Here is an 18,800-nt window from a genome sequence, read left to right as displayed (position 1 = left end):
TGTCTTATCTCCAGTCCTTTCCTGCTATTCCTTCCTATTCTGGTTAGTAGGAGGCAAATGAGAGGGTTTGGTGAAAGCCTCACAAGCTCCTCTTTTTAAGGCAGGGATGATCAAGCTTGTCCGAAGTCACTGCTGACCCCTGTGACTAAGGTGGAGTTGGAAGCAGACTCCTTTCTTTCTCTTGCAGGAGACTCGAGTCCGGGCAGGGGAGCTGGAGCAGGCTGCAGGCCGGCCCTTCACACTGAGCATCAGTAACCAGTATGGGGAGGACGAGCTGAGACACACCCTTCAGACAGAGAGTCGGGGAGCCCTGCAGAGCTGGATGGAGGCTCTGTGGCAGCTTTTCTTTGACATGAGTAAGAGGAGGGGGCTGGATTGAACCTTTGGGAGAAATTGGGATTTGTTATTTTTATCATAGGCTTCTGTTCCAAGAACAAGTGGAAGGGAATGTAGCAGGGGAGAGGATAGCCTGGCCCTCTCAGTCCTTCCCACCTCCACCCCTAATCAGCGCTCTCCCGTCAGGCCAGTGGAAGCAGTGCTGTGATGAAATCATGAAGATTGAAACCCCTGCTCCCCGGAAACCACCCCAAGTATTGGCCAAGCAGGGGTCCTTGTACCATGAGATGGGTAAGTGAAAGTATACTCCAGGAACCTAATGGGAAGTGGGATTGGGGCTTGAAGGGAATCCAGATAATGGAAACAGAGAGAAAGTACACTTCGTGCTAAGGCAGAATTCTGGGGACCCAAGTCCCACCCAGTCCTGTTGTAGTCCTTTTTCTTCTCCAACTCTTCTTAGAAGCACCTGCACCAAAGTTCAAAATAAAACCCCGAAGAACCAGATTCATTTCATGGATTTCTGTCCTAACTTCATTTTTTGTTTGTTTCCCTTTCTGCATGCGGATTCCTGTCTCTTCCTCTGACCTTCACTTGCTTGGCACTGCTTTCATTTTTCTCCTCTTTCTTGATTTCTTCACCCACTTCTGCTGACCATCCCCCAATCCCCATCCATTCTACAACCTGTATCCCATAGTCTTATCAGAGCCTGTGGCTCCAGGGGGCCCAGGCGAGGGGCTGCTCCTTCAGGATAATGCAGTCTCGGCTGAGATCCGGGCTTTGCTCTCTTATTATAGTGACAGGTGACGGTCAGGGCTGGGTAGGCCTGAGGCCTAAGCTCTGACTAGCCCCCCTCCCCTCAACTCCTTCCTGGTGCCACAGCTATTGAGCCACTGGATGACATCGCAGCGGTGACAGACATCCTGGCTCAGCGGGAGGGCGCAAGGCTGGAGAAGCCCCCACCCTGGCTAGCCATGTTTACAGACCAGCCTGCTCTGCCCAGTCTTTGCCCATCTGCCTCAGCGGCTCCAGCCCAGACCCATCCCCTGCCCTGGGGGCGACCCCGAACATTCTCCCTGGACGCTGTCCCCCCAGACCACTCCCCTGGGGCTTCCTGCTCAATTGCCCCTCTCCCTCCGCACCAATCCCCACGGTCCAGAGGCCCACCCCGCACTTGGCTGCAGTCACCAGTGTGAGAGAGAAAGGTACTGGCAAGAGGATCTGGCCAGAAGAGGAGATGACCTGTATGCACCTGGGCTCTGGATACAGTGCTGGCCGTAGCAGGTTGGCCAGCTTGGCCTCCCCTTCCTCCGCTGGACCTGGGTAGGCTGGGGTGGGGGGAGCGGAAGCCCCTCTTAAGCTATGGTTGCCATGGTGCTGAGGGACTCATTCCTGGGGCTGGCTGAGACCCCTTAAACCCTTCCTGGGAGAAAACTGGAACCAACCCTGCCCTACCTCCTGCACTAACCAGCTTTGAGGATGGCACTGAAGAGCCTTGGGAGGGAAAGCACCTCCCTTGTGACTCCCACATCAACCATTAAAGTTATTTAACAGCAGCCTTCACCCAGTTCTTGACGATGCGTTGCGTCTCTGGAGCTTAGTTTGCTGGTTGTGAGGATGACTGTGATACTGAGTAATCAGACAAGGGCTGGGTAGAGGAGGTACTTTATAAAAACAGGGAGAGAGGGATACTCTGTTCTCACATGCTGCTGAATCTCAGGATCTCAGCGAGGTCGTAGCCAGTCACAGCAAAGGAGTTGCCTGAGGGATCACAGAATCGAGCACCACACACCTGGGTGTCGGGCACACACTCACCATGACAGTGTTCCACCTGGTGGAGAAGAGGGCTGCTCAGGGCCTGTTGCCCATGCTTGGGCCCCCCATTTCACTCCTCCAGCCACACACACCTCAATGTAGCCACTCTCTGGGCTTCTGCTCAGCTTCCAGATATGTACAAAGGTGTCCTCGGCTGCAGTTAGTAGCTATAAAAAAAAGCAAAGAGGACAAGTGGGAATTGGAACATGCTGACAGGGGACTGGTATAGGCTGGAGGGACTGGTCTAAGTGTCTGGGGATGGGGCTACATCAAGTAGCAAAGACAAGCTTGTGGAGTTCCTCTCAGCATCTCAACATTGAGAACGAGGGGATGTAGGGACTGACCTTGCCCACCTCAGGAGCCAGGTCCAGGGCACAGATGGCCCGGGCGTGGGCGTTGATCTGGATATGTAGATTTCCTGTACTGGCCTCATACAGACGTACTTGCCCATTCCCATAGCCTGCTGCTATGGTCCCCTGCCACAGCTGCACGGAGGTGCATGGGACCCTGCAAAGGCAACAACCCACTTTAATTTCCTCAGACCCAAGCCCGCTCCCCACCCTGAAGCTGCCTCAGGAAGGCCTCAGCCCTTTCTCCCTCACCTACCCGAATCCTGGAATTTGGGTCGATAATTTGAATTCAGGACCTGACTGCCAGATACATAGCAAGCCTGAGTCATCTGCCGTCACCATGTCAGCCACACAGTCCTGAGGGGAAAGGCAGGATCAGCCTTTTCTTTTCTCCCCTGTTGGGTCCTATATACAAGGGAGGCAGTATCTGCATCTTTGCCTCTCCAGGGAAAGGAAAGATGTGGAGCCCCCATAGGCTAGACCCAGCGTTCCCTCAGGAAGCATAAAATGCTTTTCTTGCATTCCTCATAGAGTCTCACCACCCTCCCTTCCCCAACCCACATCATATGTTAGGAGGAGGCATATAATTGTACTCAGTGGATCAATGATGAAACTGAAGCCATAATGTTTTGACCTTCTGGAGATCTTCTAGTGAGCCAGCCAGTTATGACTAGAGTCAGCCTCTTGATCCCCAGCCTCAGGCAGCCAGCATAGCCCATGGGCCCAGCTCTAGGCCAGGTTCAGTAGAGGATATGAATTAGAAAATACAAACCCTGTTCTACAGAGGTTTGTAATCCACTTAGGGACATAAGAGTTATCTTTGAGGGCAGTACCAATTCAGGGTTCAGCTAAGGGAGATCAGTGAGAGCTCGAATAGAGGGAGGACTTCCTGGAAAGGGTAGCAGTGGAGATGGGCCTGAATAGGTAGGACTTTCCCAAGTCCAGAGAAGAAAGCTGCACATGTCAGAGCTGGAAGGCATCTTAGAAACCATCTGTCCCAACTCCTCAATTCACACCAGTATTGAAAAATGTTACTGAACTATTAAATGCCATATAAATGTAAAGTATCTCTGGCTTCATCACTGGACCTGAGGTTACTGAAGCCTAGGGAAGTGTAGTAATTTGCCCAAAGTCATCCAGCTGCTTAGTGGCAGAGCCAAGACTTGAATCCAGGTCTCCTGCCTCCCAAGATGGGGATGGCTCTCAGGTTCACTGGAATTGGAAGGGAAAATCCACTCACCTGTCCTTGGGCAGGCTCGCTGGCAATGTCGGTAACTGATGTTGGGTGTGCAGCCAGCTCTTCACTCAATACAATGTTGGGACCTTTGGCTGGGATGTCAAATACCAGTACCCGGCCTGACCACGTTCCTGCAGAAGCAGTGTGTCCTGGTCCTCCTAAGTCTCCAGCCAGTACACTCAGGACTCTCTACACTTAGCACCCTCTCCATCCCGGGAACCTTAGTAACAAACACAGCTCTCACTGCTTCAACAGCCCTACCCTTCCATAAATACCTTTATTCTAATCCACCCTGCCCCTCGAACCCCTCCATGGCTTTTTGGAGTCTCTCAGACCCCCCTTCACTTCCACCCTTCCCTCTAACCTTCCACAATTTCCTCAGGCCTTCAGCAGCATCCTGGCCAAAGCCCATGGCCCTATTCCCGAGCACCCCCCCCCAATGCCATGCTCTTGGTCCCCTCACCCACACAGATGAAGTGGCCACTGGAAGCAATTCCTCGGGCAAACACAGCTTGTACTGAGTATGAAAGGGGAAAACTATTAGAAATAGAGCCTCCTCCAGTGCCAGCAAGTACTCCCTACCTCCACCCTACTCAGTCCTGCAGGTACCTGGAGAGGCATCTCCAGCGTCGAGTGCGTGCCAATAGACCATAACAGACCCATCAGACTCATACATCTGAAAGATAAGGGCAAAGGCTAACCTTCGCTGAGTACATCACATACTCGTGTTAGCCTTAGCCCATTTAATCCTCAAAATAACTGGCAGATAAGCACTACTTTTATTCCATTTTACAGAGGAGGACACGGAGGCTCTGAGAAGTTAACTAAATTGCCCAAGGTCATTCAGCTGGCAAAAAGGCAGATATTGGAGATGGCATTTGTAAATTAGAAAAGATGAAAGGAATGAAGATGAGAAATAATGAAGATTGGGCTAAGCACGTGTAAAATTTGGGAGTGTTTAGAGGCAAGTGAGGAAGAGTCTTGGGGCTTTGGAGAGGAGTTGAGAAGACTAGTTGGGGAGGACAGAAAGGTCCTCCTCTTACCTGTATTCCTCTATGTGAGGTAAGTACCAGCAGTACTCGGAAGGGGAGGACACACCAGTGGACCTGGAGGGAGTTGTATCAGAGTATGAAAAATGGTCAAAGCAGGGGATATGAGGACTCAGAAGAGTGGAAATTCAGAGGATTCGGGAAAGCCTATTTTTTTGAGGTTTGGAAAGGAAGGACAGGGGTTAGAACTGGGTTCAGCAACCCCACTCCCAACTCCATTCTTCACCTGGGTGATAAGTGGGGGGCTCACTCCAGCTCCCTCCTTAGCGTGGAGCTGGCGCTGGGCCAAGGGCACACCCTCAGGAGCAGCGCTCAGAAGATGAGCGCTGGGTCCATGGACAACCCCAAAATGTGTGAGGTTGCGGAGGGGCAGCTGCAGCACACTGAGGTTGTTACACAGGGCGGCAGCGGAGCCTCGAAGAGGAATGGAGCGCTCCCGACGGAACATCCTAGGGGAGAGACGCCTGAATCACCAAAAGCGCAGAGGTAAACAGGTGACAGCGGTGATTTCTGCGGGGAGGTTGGGAGGTGCTGTCATGAGGCACTGGGGAAAACCCTTGAGACTGGGTCATCATGTAATTGGGGGCCTCAAGGACGATGATGGGGGGTCTGGCATGGGGAGGGTCTCGTGGACAGGAGAGAGGAGCCCCAGGGCTGAGTCATGGGGCGACGGGGGAATCCTAGAGGAGGAATGGTGATGACCCAGTGCCAAGAGTGATGTCCCCAAGTGCCCGAGCCAAGGAAGTTTGAGGCAGGGTGACCCTCATGCCCTTCCTCCCTCAGTTCGGCTCCCCGAAGCCCCCGGCCCAGGTCAGAGGTCACACCAGAAGCCCCAGGTCGCCTTGCCTGACTCCAGGATCGTTCGGTCCCTCCGAATCCGCCGCCACCATAGAGACGACGCACGTACGCATGACCGTTGGGCGGGGCGAATAACCCGAACGTGCAGCGCGCGGCGCGGTTGCTAGGGCAACTGTGAGCGCGGGGTGGGGGGCGAGCAGCAGCGGCTCTGCGTAAGGCGTGGTTGCTGGGGCGACCGTTAGGCGGTGGCAGGAGCTGGACCCGGAAGCGCGGAAATCCAGAGGTTGGAGCAACAGCTGATGCGATGGCGCATGAAAGCTCGGTGAGCTTCACCTTAGCTGGCGGTACGCCAGAGTGGGCTCTTAAGGTCGGTGTCGGGAACCATCGGGCAGCTCCGCGACACCCGGCGCCGGCCCACCACACAGGCATTCAAGATGGCCAAGGAATCCACTCCGGGACTTGGACAAAATCTACACCTGCACCACTCCCACTCACACGCTTTGTGGCACTCGGAAGCTGAGGGAAGGCTTCAAATGGGTAGTGAAGAGCCTGAGAATAAGAAGTGACTTTGGAAACAGCTAATGCATGTAATAAATCTCTTACGTTGAGGTGTCCATTTAAATGAATAAACGAGAACTGGTCAGGCTTGGGGAGAGGTGTTGCTAAAAAAGTTATCCATTTCGAGAGTTACAGGAGGAAGAAATGGATTAAATAACAACTCTGAGGCTGAACTTGAAAGTCAAAAATTTTTTTAAACCAAGAAATTTTAAAGTAAAAAAAAGACATTCGAAGAGCCTTTGTGTAACAATATGTCTGGCACCTCTGGTCAGGCCACGCCTAGGCATGGGCACTATCACCAGTGTCACATGAGAGAATGGGGAGGTGAAGTCTAAGGAACAGGACGTCTCCCAGCCTTACCTGTCCTTTCTGGCCAAGCTTGGACGGGACCATTCCCTAGGCTTGCCACCGAGGCTGTTCTCACTAACAAAGATGGGAAATGAGGCTTAAGAGATTTTGAGTTCAGTGCGATGTTTAGAAAACACCAGATAGGGGAGAGAAAGAATTTTAGGGAACATCAGGTATGAGTCAGTAAGGCTGGGTCTGAGGAGGCAAAGGTTTGGGAAGAGTACATTTGGAGGTCAATTTTGGAAGGAACTAAGTTCAAGGAGACTGTCGTGGGGTTAGTGAGGAGGCTCCCAAGAATCTGCTAGTAAAATCCTGTGTTCTGAATGAATTTTTGGCACTAGTCTTTTTCTAAGTGGATTTTTCTTGATTATAAAAGGATACAAGCTAATCGTATAGAACTTATAAAATAGAGAAGAGCATAGAAAAGAAATGTGCCTATCATTACAATTTTGTTTTTCTTTTCTTCAATAAATACTGGTTTATATTACCTGAGATCATACTTGACATATAATTTTTTATCCTGTTTCTTTCACTTAACATTAAATCATAAATATTTTCTTATGCTATTGCAAATTCCTCATAAAGATTACATTTAATCATTGCATAATATTCTGTCATGAAGATAGTATACAATTAGCCATCTATTCTCTTTTTGCTAGACATGCTTTAATATTCTGCTATTATAAATCACAACACAGGGAATATGTTGGAGGATATATTTTTATTTTTATTTTAGAATATGCCTTTGAATGCATTTGTAAAACTTGAATTGATAATTTTGAAAGTTAGACATGTTTTCAAATGTTTATTACTCATCTACAGTTCCATTTTTGTGAAATGTTACGTCTTTTGCTTATTTTCCTTGGGGTCTTATGATTTTTTTTAAAGTTTTTATTTTTTAAATTTTTTTCTTTATTGATTATAGTTGACATTACATTGTACAGTAGTTTTACGTGTAATATTTTTCTTATTTTATGTGCATTTTTAATATATTGGGGAATATTTATTTTTTATATTTGCTACAAATGTTTTTTGTTTGGAAAGCAGTATAAAGTCAGGCATGGGAACCAGACTGGCATTTGAATTATGACTCCACTACTTCCTTGTTATGTGATCCTGGGAAAATTCTGTAAAATGGGGATAAAAAGAGTATATTGTCTAAAAAATGTAGGAATTGAGTCCACGTATGTGTCTATTATACTTTAAGTGCTAGTACATGGTAACTACCAATATAAGCTTGTAATTAGAATGTTTTTAAAAATAAGTACAGGAAAATTTGACCTATGTATATATACCTATCTACCTATTTTTTTAATTATTCTTACATTACTTTTATGCTTAAGCAGTTCTTTCTCACCCAGAGAATATATGACAGTTTAACCTATTTTTCTTGCATCTTATTTTTTGTTTATATTTGTGTGTATGTGTATGTATGTGTTTGTCCTATACTGCATCTGGAATTTAATTAGATATATATTATGAAATGAGGATCTAAGTTGATTTAGGGGAGGAGAGGAGACTCTAAACAGCATCAATAATTCCAACACCATATATTGACTGTCTTTCTCAAGTTCTTTAACCTCTCAAAAACTTTGAACACTTTGACCTAGTGCAAATAGCAAGGACTGTGGAGTTGGAGCTATATAAAGCCTGGGTTTATTTTGTAATCCAAAACAAGTGCTGGTTAACCTGTGTCAAGTTTCAGTTTCTTTGTCTGTGAAATGGGCTTAGTGAGCTATTATGAAACTAAATTAGGTCAAACACCTAAAAAGTATCTGTCACACAGCAGGCTCTTAGTAAATTGACCCTTTCAAAAGGTTTCTCTTTCTTACTAGACAGTTTGAGAAAGCTTCCCTCTAGCCTATAGCTGCTTCTCTGTTCCACTCGTTGGTTTCTTGTTTTTATTATCCTGTTCCTTTCCCACAGAGGCAGGCCCGAGACCGCGGGGTGACCCGATCCAAAGCAGAAAAGGCACGGCCACCTACGGTGCCTGTGCCGCAGGTGGACATCGTTCCTGGGCGGCTCACTGAGGCTGAGTGGATGGCGCTTACGGCTGTGGAGGAGGGCGAGGATGTGGTGGGGGACATCTTGGCAGATCTGCTGTCCCGAGTCATGGACTCTGCCTTCAAGGTCTACCTAACCCAACAGGTGAGCCTGGATCTGGGTCCTCCAGACAACACCTCCCCCCTCCCCCACACTCCCTGCCCAGCTGAGACCCCTCTCTCTCCTCTTTGCAGTGCATTCCATTCACCATCAGCCAGGCTCGGGAGGCCATGCTGCAGATCACTGAGTGGCGCTTCCTGGTCCGGGACGAAGGAGAATCTTCAGTGGCTGAGGACCCCACGTGGGGCGAGGACGAGGAGCCTTCAGCATGTACAACAGATGCCTGGGCTCAGGGATCCGTGCCCGTGCTGCACGCTCCCGCCTCGGCGGGGCTGGAGGAGACCTTCCAAAGCGAAGTAAGCCCAGCACCCAGCTCCCTTTGACCTTCACTCCTACCTCCACGGAGTCTTCTTCGTTCTCCTCAGGGCCTCTCTGGACTCCTCTACCTTTAGTTCCTCTCTCCCCTTTCCGATGTCTCACTGCTCACCTCTGATCTCCACCCCCGGTGTATTTCCCCAGGACCAAGAGAGCGAGGACCAAATTTCTTTAGGAAGAGCACGGATGGACAGAGACTTTGAGGAGCAGATGGAATCTTGGGAGCATTCTCCGGAGCTGAGAGACACCCCTGGTTCCCTACCCACCCCTGAGCTGTTTCAGGAGGCAGGGCCCAGATGTCCTTCAGATGAACTGGAAGGCCAGGGAGGAGGCCACCTGTCCTCGCCCGAGTCCTTGAATGTGAGCCTCCAACCGTCATCGGTGGAGATGGCTACCACTGGCAGTCCCCACCCTTCTCTGGAGCTGTCCCTGGTAGCCAGCTCCCAGGAATCTGCTGAGAAGGCACAGGCCCTCAGCTCCCAGTTCTCGATCAAGGACCTCTACTCTTGCATGTGGCAACCGCACGTGGCTGGGGACCTGCTGGAGCTCAAGAAAGAGCATGTGCCCTGCATGGCCTCGGGCGAATCGTTGGCCAGCTCCTCTGAGGGAAGCCCCACCATGCTCAGCCCCTCAGGATTCTTCCAGCTGCAGCAAACCGAGGGCTCAGACTCGCATTTGAGCACCCTTTCCTACACCGCGAGTCGCAGGTCGGTTGTGGCGCGTCTGGACCCCACACAACTGCCGCGCCACTGGGTGTGCCCGCTGGCTGAGATTGTGGATCCAGACTCCGGGTCGCGCCTCCTGGAAACCTACCGCGGGCGCCCACAGGCTGTGAAGACCGGGGCTCCAGCCAGACGCCCAGCCACTGGCCCCTGTGTCCAGGTCTCCCCAGCACCTTTTGTCTCTCTACCGCCTGGCGTTCCTTTTGGTGCCTTGGGCCCCCGCCTCCAACACCCCACTTTAAGCTTACGCCTACCATCACCAGGCTTCCGATCAAAGCTGCCCTTGCCCTGCCCCGAGATCCGTTTTCTCTACGGGCAACCCAACGTGGCCCGCAACCCCAGACCCCAGATGTGGCCGAGTGCAAAGTGGCCCAGCGGCTGGGAGGGAGAGGCCGAGTTGCTGGAAGATCTGTGGGCGGGCCGCATCCAGGTTCCTCCGCAGGGCCTGGACTCCGGGGACCCCGAGGACCAGAGAGGTGAGGATCTTCATAGGAGTCAGAGTCCTGAGTCCCAAATCCTCGAGGCCACGTCCCAGGTGGTGTGGAAGCCTATGTTGCTGTCCGAAGCCATGAAACTTGCTCCTGGTGTGAGCATGTGGAACTCACCCACGCAGATGCTGCTCAGCTCTAGCACACCCCAGCAGGAGGACAATGAAGGTGGTACCTCTCCTCTCATTGAGTAGTGCCTTATCTAGACAGGTGCTCAGAAGCCCAGGTGACTGTGACACAGCTAATGAAGAATTCAACCCCCAGACTGTGGTCACTCCTCTCCAAGCTCCTGCCCCATTATGAGGCTTGAACCTCAGCCAGTGAGAATCCCACCTACTTTCTGTCTGCTAGAAATAAACACCTAAGTTGCCTTAAGAATTGGCCTGATACTTCTTTTAGTTTCTTCAAAGGGTGTGTACTTTCACGGATCTGGAGAGGAACAGTTGTAGGCCTAGAAGAAGATAGAAAGCTGGCTCCAGGGAATAAACACATTTCCACCTTTAGGAGCCCCTGCTACTTGAGGGCCAAGGCTACTCCCCAGCAGAGGCATTTTGGAGAATCATCCCTCTCCCCACGAAGGAGCGGACATAAGGTCTGCAAGTGGGATCTACCTCAGTTAGGAGAACTTACAGCCTCCTTTCATTTGGGGAGGAAGGCACAGAATTATTCAAAACATGAAGAATTTGATTTCTTGCTCCACTAATCCCTGGAGCTCTGTCAATTGGAGACAAAGCCTTGAGCTTCTGTTGACTGGATTTGGAGTGTGGCAATAATGGGCACACAATATAAGGAGGAAGTCATTCTCAGGTTCAAATGGGTTGCTTAAATGTGTGAGTGCCTCCTTAAATTTTGTGTCTTAGGCTCCACACCAGCCTCACTAATAGTCCCCACTCAGCCTTGACTAGCCTTTCCCCATCCTCCTCCCACTGCTGTACTCCAGGTAGCAGGCCAGAAGTCTCTGCTATGTTGCTGTGGTCTACTCAGCACCCTGGTCTGGGGCCCTGGTTCTGTCCTCATTCTGCTCCTCCTGTTTAGACTAAGTATGTGGTAGCTATGGCATAAGTCTCATCTTTGGGGGACCTCAGCACTGCTCCAAGATATGACTGGGAAGATGGCAGATCATTCTGCTCCTCCTGTTTAGACTAAGTATGTGGTGGCTATGGCATAAGTCTCATCTTTGGGAGACCTCCAGCACTGCTCCACAGATATGACTGGGAAGATGGCAGTGGTGACTGAGGCCAAAAGTGGTGAGTGCTACCATCCTGTCACCTCACTAGGGACCTCAGCCCCCAATAGCTTTAACAGGGAGAGCAGGGGAGGAGGAACACCCACTGTCAGGACCCTTGTCCCTCCCCTTGCTCCTCGGCCCTCTAGTTACTTCCCAGATGAGCCTCTGAAGCTGTTTTCCAACAGGCATTGAGAAGGCAGTGTCCCAGGAGCTGATCCGCATGGGACCTGTGTGGTCCTTGCCTGCCGTAGCCATGAGTGTGGACAGCAAGCTCTGGCTGAGATCCAAGCAGCCTCAAAAAGCTTTCTGCTTGGTGAGGTGGACCTGAGCTCTATGGCCTCCCTCCGGACCTTTGCCTGGTGGCTCCTGTAGGAGTATCTTGAAATATGTCTACTAGTTAACAATGCTGCAGTCTTTGGTATGTGCCTTGACTCGCTTCCCCCAAACCTGCTTTGGGAGCTTCCTTTCTAGCTCAGGTACCTTAAAACAAGCATCCCTGAAGCGTAACCTGCACATCACTCGAATTCACACAACCCTAAAGAACCTGCCTTAAGTTATAGCCTCAAACTTCATTGTCCTATCTTTGCACAGACATGCTCTTGTGGCATTTCTACTGAACCCCAATATATCCCCCAGACTTTGTTTCCCTCAAGGTCATCCCTCCATCACCCACTCCCTGTGTTCTTATCTCCTTCCAGGAATCCCCAAGACATTAACCCCAAAGGCCTTTGATTTCACCTTTGCCACCAATTATATCGGGCCATTCTGCTTACAAATCTGCAAAGGAACTATGCCCATCTTCTGTGCCAACCTCACTTCTCCATTCTCCTGACATTTTCCTTGTTTACTGTCTCCCATGGTTATTTCCTTCCCCTTGGCACTCAACTGCTTGCTGAGCAATGACCCAGTGTGCTTTTGTTGTACGCAGCAGGGGAACCACCAGTCACAAGTCCGGATTAGGATGCTAGTAATGGAACCAGGTAGCCCAAGATACAACCAGCAAGGGGATATAAGATCCCACCTCTTCTTCTCCCAGCTCCAAGTTCCAGCCAGACCAGCAGTCAGTCATCCCAACACAAGCTTCTTGAGGGTGTCACTAGGTCACTAGGGACATAACCACCAAGAAGACTGACTTCCTGTTCTCAAAGAACTCAGGAACTACCAGGGAGGTAGACAAAACCACCACTGCCTTGGGCCCAAGTCCTTTACTTTCTGATCTTTTAATTTTTTTCTGATTAAGGAAATTTGAGTTCTTCTCGGAGAAGGAAGGAGAAAGTGGGTGACAGGCAAATTCTCCCTAACATTTTTTCCTGGTTTGTATAATAGTCTCTATAAGAGAAAATTAATTTTTTGGTCAGGTAATACATGTCTAAAATACAAAATTGAAAGTGTACAAAAGGGTATGCAGTTAAAAAAAAAATGTCTCCTCTCCTTGAAAATCAGCTGTCCAGTCTCCTCCTGGGAGGTAAGGTTGTCAGGGTCTCATGTACCTTTTCATGGTCAGTTAATTACATTACCCAAGTGGAAAATGAACAAAGAGCAAGGCAAAACTCCATGCATTTGCGAGCATGTTTTTTTTCCTCTTCCCAAAAATTGTAACGTGTCTGCACCTTGCTTAGTAGTAGTGTTTATATATATAAAGCATTTATTTGAGCAAAAATTACTTCAGCCTGGGATACGCCAATTTAGATAGCAACCTAAATTGTGTTCATAGTAATAGTTTCTTAACTGTTCCTTTCCTGTCTCCCCATATCTAATCTATTCTCCCTTCCGCCACTTCTAGAAATCGCCTTTTGCCATATCTCTTTCTTGCTTAAAATCTTTTGAAGGTACTCTGTCCTTTACAGGATAAACTCTAGGCCCCTTCTCTTTACTTACAAGACCCTCTGCAGTCTGAGAACCTCACCTTTTGCCCTTCCTTAACCCACACCCTCATCTCCAGCCAATCTGTAGCTCTTAGACTATGCTCTATGTTTCGCCCCGCTCTGGCTATGCTTTTACACATGCGATTCTCTCTACGTGGAATATCCCTTTCCACCCCCTGAGCCTGGCTAACTTTAGTTAACCTGCCAAGACTAAGCACAGATATCACCTGTGCTGTGGCTCCTGCCCTGACACCTCTGCCTCTCAGCCACTCCCAATTTACAGGGCTCCCTTTAACTCCTTGTACACATCTCTGTCCCCTGACATTGCTCTGTAAGGATCAGTCTCCAACTAGGCTGCGAGCTCCTTTGGTCTTTATGTCAATACATCTGCTAGTTTGGGGTCCATTGTCCTCTTTAAGAATAATTTTCTCTCTAGTAAATTTTTGCTAAATACTACCTGTTCAAATTTTCATTTGTGATTCTTAATTTCAATATAGGGTTCAAATAGTTTTAGCATTTTGAAAACAATACTGTAAATTCATATGTGAGAACTACTATTTTTCATAATTTATGTAATCCAGACTTTTTTTTTTGTTCCTTTGGTAGATTTTAAAAAAACTCACCTTCCCAAGTATCTCTGCACACATTTTTCCCCCACCCAAACCTAGCACCCTATGTTCTCAGCACCTATCTTGGTGTCTGCTACAATCCAGGGCCTAATGAACATTTGTGGAACGAATAAGTGAATGAATGTATGAATATGTGAAAGACAACTCTCAGAGTTTGTAGCCTCTCCTTTCTTGCTCCTTGTCAGTGAGGTAAAATGTAAACAAGGATCAATTAAGTTAGCGCCAGCTGGCAAGTGGAAGGAAGGCAAGGCAAAACTCCAAATACTAAAATAAAAGAGGAAGGAGAGTATTAGGAACATAGCTAATGAAAATGAGGTCTCAGTTCATGTTAAGTTTTCCTGCACCTAGCCCAGGTGCCTAGGTCGGGACCCACTGACTCACTCCTGAAAGCCCTGGATGGGCCCTGCCCTCCTGGAGTCTCCTGGAGAAGCAGGGTGGCCAGTGGGCATGAGAGTTTACCCCAGGACTTGGATTGAAGGACTGTGGTCCTCTCTCTTCCCAGGAGTCCTGCAATGGGCAAGGTCAGCCTGGGTGGTGAATGTGTCTTCCTTTCGGCAAATATGTGGGTTCATTGATGAGGAACAGCTGATGGGGGCTGGCAGGCCTTTGGGCTTCAACCAGAACCATGATAGCTGCAAATTGCTTTTGACTTCATTCACTGGGGAGCTTGCCCGGAGACTTTAAGGGACAGGTAACTGCCTCCAACACCCTTTACTCCTCCACTACCAACACTTCACAACTTCTCTCAACATGCCCTGGCCATAAAGTACTCCCAATATCCCCCAAACCAGCTGTAAATCTTCTCCATTTACCATCCGTACACCCTATATTTCTTTCAACCCCATCTTCACATCTCCATTTCAACCTTTTACCACTCTCATCACTTGTAATATCCTTCTCCTCCCAGTATTTTCCAGTACCAACACCATGCATCATGTTCCTCCTAGAGTTCACTCAACACTTTCAAATACTTATGTCCTCTTCATGGCTTGGGTACTACCTTTCATGAAAGTTACAGAGCACCGATGTCCCTAGTACCACTCCCATGTCTTTGGTCACCTCTATCTAACAGACCTGATGGGATCCCTCCCTCATTGCACACTGCAGAACCACCCTTAATCTTTTCTTCCCAGCATCCTCCTTTCACTTCACTGTGTGCTATGCATCTGCCTCACCCTCTCAGGTGTGACTGTGAACTAACTCTGTGGACTCAGGTGTTGTATACACAGGGATCATGAAGCAATTTTCTTGGCTATTCCTCTTCCTCTTCAGGCTCACCAGTTTCTTCATTAAGGTAGGGAGGGAGCAACTGGCTCAGCCTGAAGAGGGTGGGACAGGGCCCTGTTTCTCATGTGTCCCTGACAGGCTGAAGCCTGCCCGGCCTGATGTCCCATTCTGCCACCCCCCCACCATGGCCCTTGTCTCCATAGGATTCTAAACAAGGTGCAATCCCAGTCCTCTACCTGAGCTTGGCAAAGGAGGTGGATGGCATTTCTGGTAAATATTTTAACAGTTCCTGTATGATAACTCTTCCCCCTAAGCTGCTCAGGATTTTCACGTGACCCAACACCTCTAGAATGCCTCAGTCCAACTAACAAACCTAGACAAGATGGACTAATTCTCTGTGACCCCTGCCCTAACTTGACACTTTCCCTGACTCTCAGCCCTTATTCTGATTATACTTTCTTGTTGGCCAGTTCCAAGGATCAGTTACCTTGTCCATTTTCTCTTCCTGTTGCCTCAGTGGCATGAGAGCTCAGATTAGTCAGGGGACAGTGTCAGCTTCTACTTTATTGCCAATTCTCTAGTAGAATTATTCATCCTTTATGCATTAGGACTTCCAAACCTACCTAGTCCCAGGTTATGGTGACAGGGAGTGAAACTCCTTCCAGTCGGTATTAGGGTACCACTAAGAGGGCAAACTCGCATCTATACCTCTTCATTCCTAGATCTGTGTGTCCTGGCTTTGGGGAGGCAGTACCACATAGTGTCCTCTGGATTAAGGCATATACCCCATCCTGTAGAACAGCACTCCAACTTCACCGGTACAGCAACTGAACCTGCAGATAATCATTCCACCTTTCTATCAAACTAGCTGCTCCTGGTAATGAGTCAGGCAATGAGAGCAGGGAACTCTGGGAGTGAGAGCCCATTGCTTTCCTGGGGTTTTTGTTCATCTAGACCACTTTTGGATTTCACACACAAAAAAATCCTGTTGGGATTGCTCTACATCCACTTGGGGGGACTGACAGTTTTATAATACTGAGTTCTCCTAATCATGAACAAGGTATACTCATATCTATTTAAACCTTATTGTCTTTACAAAAATTTGAAATAATTTTATCCAATAAGATCTTGCACAAATTTTACTATAGTTATTACAGGTACCTTACTTTTCACGCTATTATAAATGCTATTTTAAAATTTATATATTGATCATATATCAAGCAACTTTATTTAATTCTAAGAATAGTGTAGGCGCCAGGCCTGACTGGCCCAAGGTCTGGCTGTGATCCAGGCCCACAGCTAGGAATAAGACCCCAGACTTAGAAAATATGTAAACATATTTCAGTTTATTGTATCACACATGTGTGGCCGAATGCCACTTTTGTATTCTGCTATTTGAGGAGCCATGCAGTCCCCTGGAGAGCAGAAGGGGAGCACAAGAAAGGGGAGCAGGAGTAGTGCACATAAGACCGCATGCCTCGTGCAATAGACTGCCCTCCCCAATAGAACTGTACTTCCCAACAGAAGTGCGCTCTGCACAATAAAGTTAGTGCCTGCCATTTCATCCTCATATCTGCCTCTTGTGCATTCTTCCAGCTGGGCGTCACACCATAGAACCTTCCCTTCTGGGTCAGCAATACCATCCAGCCCTGACACTTAGCAAGCAGCAGGATTGTTTTTCCATTTTTAAACTCTCTCTTGTTTTGAAAGTATAAAATCTATTTCTGTTCTTTAATGGTTCTTCTAAAAATTTTAATCTGCATATTTAACTTAACAGTATCTTTAATCAATATCTTTATTCTTCTTTCAAACAATACATAGATCTTGGAATTCTTTAACATTAAGCACTCCCTTTGAATTTATATGCTTTCGTAACCAAATATTTCAATGACATTGTTATTTCATTAATCTCATGAATCAGATATATTGTTGTCATTTTAAATAGTTGATATTTGTGTAGATTTACCCATATGTTTAATATTTTCTTTGCTCACTCTTCCTCGTGCCTCAGATTTTCCATCTGGGGTTATTTTCCTTCTATACAGAGTACCGCCTTTAGAAGTTTCTTTAATGAGGATTTGTGGTAGACAGAATTCTAAAATGGCTCCCAAGATTCCTACCCTCTTGTGTATACATTCTGTATGATCTCCTCCCCTTGAGTGTGAGCAGAGGTGGACTTTAACTCCTGTGATTATGTAATGTACCAGGAAAATGAGATTTTGCAGTTGTAATTAAAGTTTGTAATCAGCTGATTCTGTGTTAATCAAAGGGGGAGATTATTTTGGGTGGGCTTGACTTAATCAGGTGAGGCTTTTAAAAGGATCAGACCTTCCCAGAAGTCAGATTCTTCTGTTTACTGTGAAAAAACCAAAGTGCCACATTTTGGAGAGGGCTGCAAGAGGGCTATGTGGCCTCTAGAATGAAGGCGTCCGTTCTACAGCTCCAAGGAACTGAATTCTGCCAATAACCAGTGAGCTTGGAAGAGGACCTAGAACCTAGTTGAGATCGCAACCCTTGAAGACACCTTGATTTCAGCCTGGTAAGGTCCTGATGTCCCAGAGGACCCAGCTAACCTGTACTCGAACTCCTGACCCACAGAAACTGAGAGACAATAAATGTGTGCTTTTAAGCCACGGAGCCTGTAGTAATTTGTTATGCAGCAATAAAAAACTAATATAGGCTCTAATGATAGTAAACTTCTTCAGTTTTATTTGTTTGAGTTTTTTTTTTTTTTTTTTTAACTTTACCTTCATTTTTAAGGAATCATTTTGCTGGCTAAGGAATTACAGGTTGGCAGTTATTTTGTTATTTTTTTGAGTATTTCTTTGTCTTCTGGCTTTCATTGTTGCTCTTGAGAAATCAGATGTTAATTTATCTAACAGTTACTTTGTAGAGAACCTGCCTTTTTTCTCTTGCTTCTTTTAAGATTTTATCTTTGTCATTGTTTTTCTACAGCTTCACTATTAATCCAGATGTGCACTTCTTTTTGTTTATTCTGGTGAGAATCCCTTGGATTTCCTGAATTGGAGGATATATATGTATCTTGTATTTCTCTTTAAATATAACCTCTCCTTTATTATATTTATTTCTTTATGGAATTGCAATTAGATAAAGGTTGGACTGTATCACTTGATCGTTTATATCTCTTAACCTCTTCCACATTTTTCTTCTTATATGTTAAAGCTGCATTTTGGTTCATTTTTTAAGATCTGTTTTCTAATTCACTACTTTCCTCTTCAGCTATGTAAAAAATAATCTAAACAAAGCCACTTTAAACTGGGAGCTGCCATCCCAAAGGAACCACTTCGTACACCTTGTGCCTCAGATCTTTGGAACGTTAAAACTGCAAATTAACCTTTAGACTGGGCCTAAAGCAACATTGTGATCCACAGAACTGTTTGCAAAGATAACAAGAAAGCAGATATTATGACTACTGGACTAATGTCTACCAGACTGAAAATTAAAAACATTGTTAGCTTATCTGAACCAATAACAATGCCTTCTTTCTATAGATATAATTGTTCCCCTTCTCTTTCTCACAAATACCCTTTACCTTTGTCTCCTAATCAGAAGGAAAAGCATCCCTCCTTCCTTCCTTGCTTTCTTTCCTTCCTTTTTTTCCCCTTTTGTCCCTATTGTCCCAGCACCATTTGTTGAATAGTGCGTCTTTCCTGC

General features: G+C 47.4%; 3 protein-coding genes across 9 annotated transcripts in view; 2 read left to right on the top strand and 1 right to left on the bottom strand.

Moving 5' to 3' along the window:
- The window catches only part of RTKN (rhotekin), a 14,597-nt gene extending 12,708 nt beyond the window's left edge, over positions 1–1,889 (top strand). For 4 of the 5 annotated variants that reach the window (XM_006905197.3, XM_015592879.2, XM_015592872.2 and 1 more), the window contains 3 exons: positions 188–356; positions 523–627; positions 1,216–1,889. In XM_006905197.3, coding sequence (XP_006905259.1) covers positions 188–356; positions 523–627; positions 1,216–1,529 — 588 coding nt within the window. In that variant the 3' untranslated portion in view covers positions 1,530–1,889. The remainder of the gene's footprint in view (positions 1–187; positions 357–522; positions 628–1,215) is intronic. The other variant, XM_015592883.2, reaches the window with a different exon arrangement.
- Positions 1,890–1,982: 93 nt separating this feature from the next.
- WDR54 (WD repeat domain 54) lies at positions 1,983–5,760 on the bottom strand. Of its 3 annotated transcripts, none has more exons than XM_006905196.3 (10): positions 5,631–5,760; positions 5,011–5,233; positions 4,779–4,841; positions 4,345–4,411; positions 4,199–4,252; positions 3,739–3,866; positions 2,755–2,855; positions 2,493–2,655; positions 2,241–2,315; positions 1,983–2,164 (listed from the first exon to the last, which is right to left on the bottom strand). In XM_006905196.3, the coding sequence occupies exons 1-10, from the start codon at positions 5,693–5,695 to the stop codon at positions 2,033–2,035; spliced, it is 1,071 nt and encodes a 356-aa protein (XP_006905258.1). In that variant the 5' UTR covers positions 5,696–5,760; the 3' UTR covers positions 1,983–2,032. The 3 variants fall into 3 exon arrangements, with proteins under 3 accessions (XP_006905258.1, XP_024905146.1, XP_024905150.1); XM_025049378.1 differs by having other exon boundaries at positions 2,502–2,655; XM_025049382.1 differs by lacking the exon at positions 4,779–4,841.
- Positions 5,761–5,766: 6 nt separating this feature from the next.
- Positions 5,767–10,554, top strand: CUNH2orf81 (chromosome unknown C2orf81 homolog). Its single transcript, XM_006905238.3, has 4 exons — positions 5,767–5,904; positions 8,415–8,636; positions 8,726–8,947; positions 9,111–10,554. The coding sequence occupies exons 1-4, from the start codon at positions 5,887–5,889 to the stop codon at positions 10,368–10,370; spliced, it is 1,722 nt and encodes a 573-aa protein (XP_006905300.2). The 5' UTR covers positions 5,767–5,886; the 3' UTR covers positions 10,371–10,554.
- The last annotated feature ends 8,246 nt before the right edge of the window (positions 10,555–18,800 follow it).

The sequence above is a fragment of the Pteropus alecto genome, unplaced genomic scaffold, assembly GCF_000325575.1.
Source record: "Pteropus alecto unplaced genomic scaffold, ASM32557v1 scaffold100, whole genome shotgun sequence".
Lineage (NCBI taxonomy): Eukaryota > Metazoa > Chordata > Mammalia > Chiroptera > Pteropodidae > Pteropus > Pteropus alecto.
Note: the sequence above shows the minus strand (reverse complement) of the source record. Positions and strands in the feature narration are given on the sequence as shown.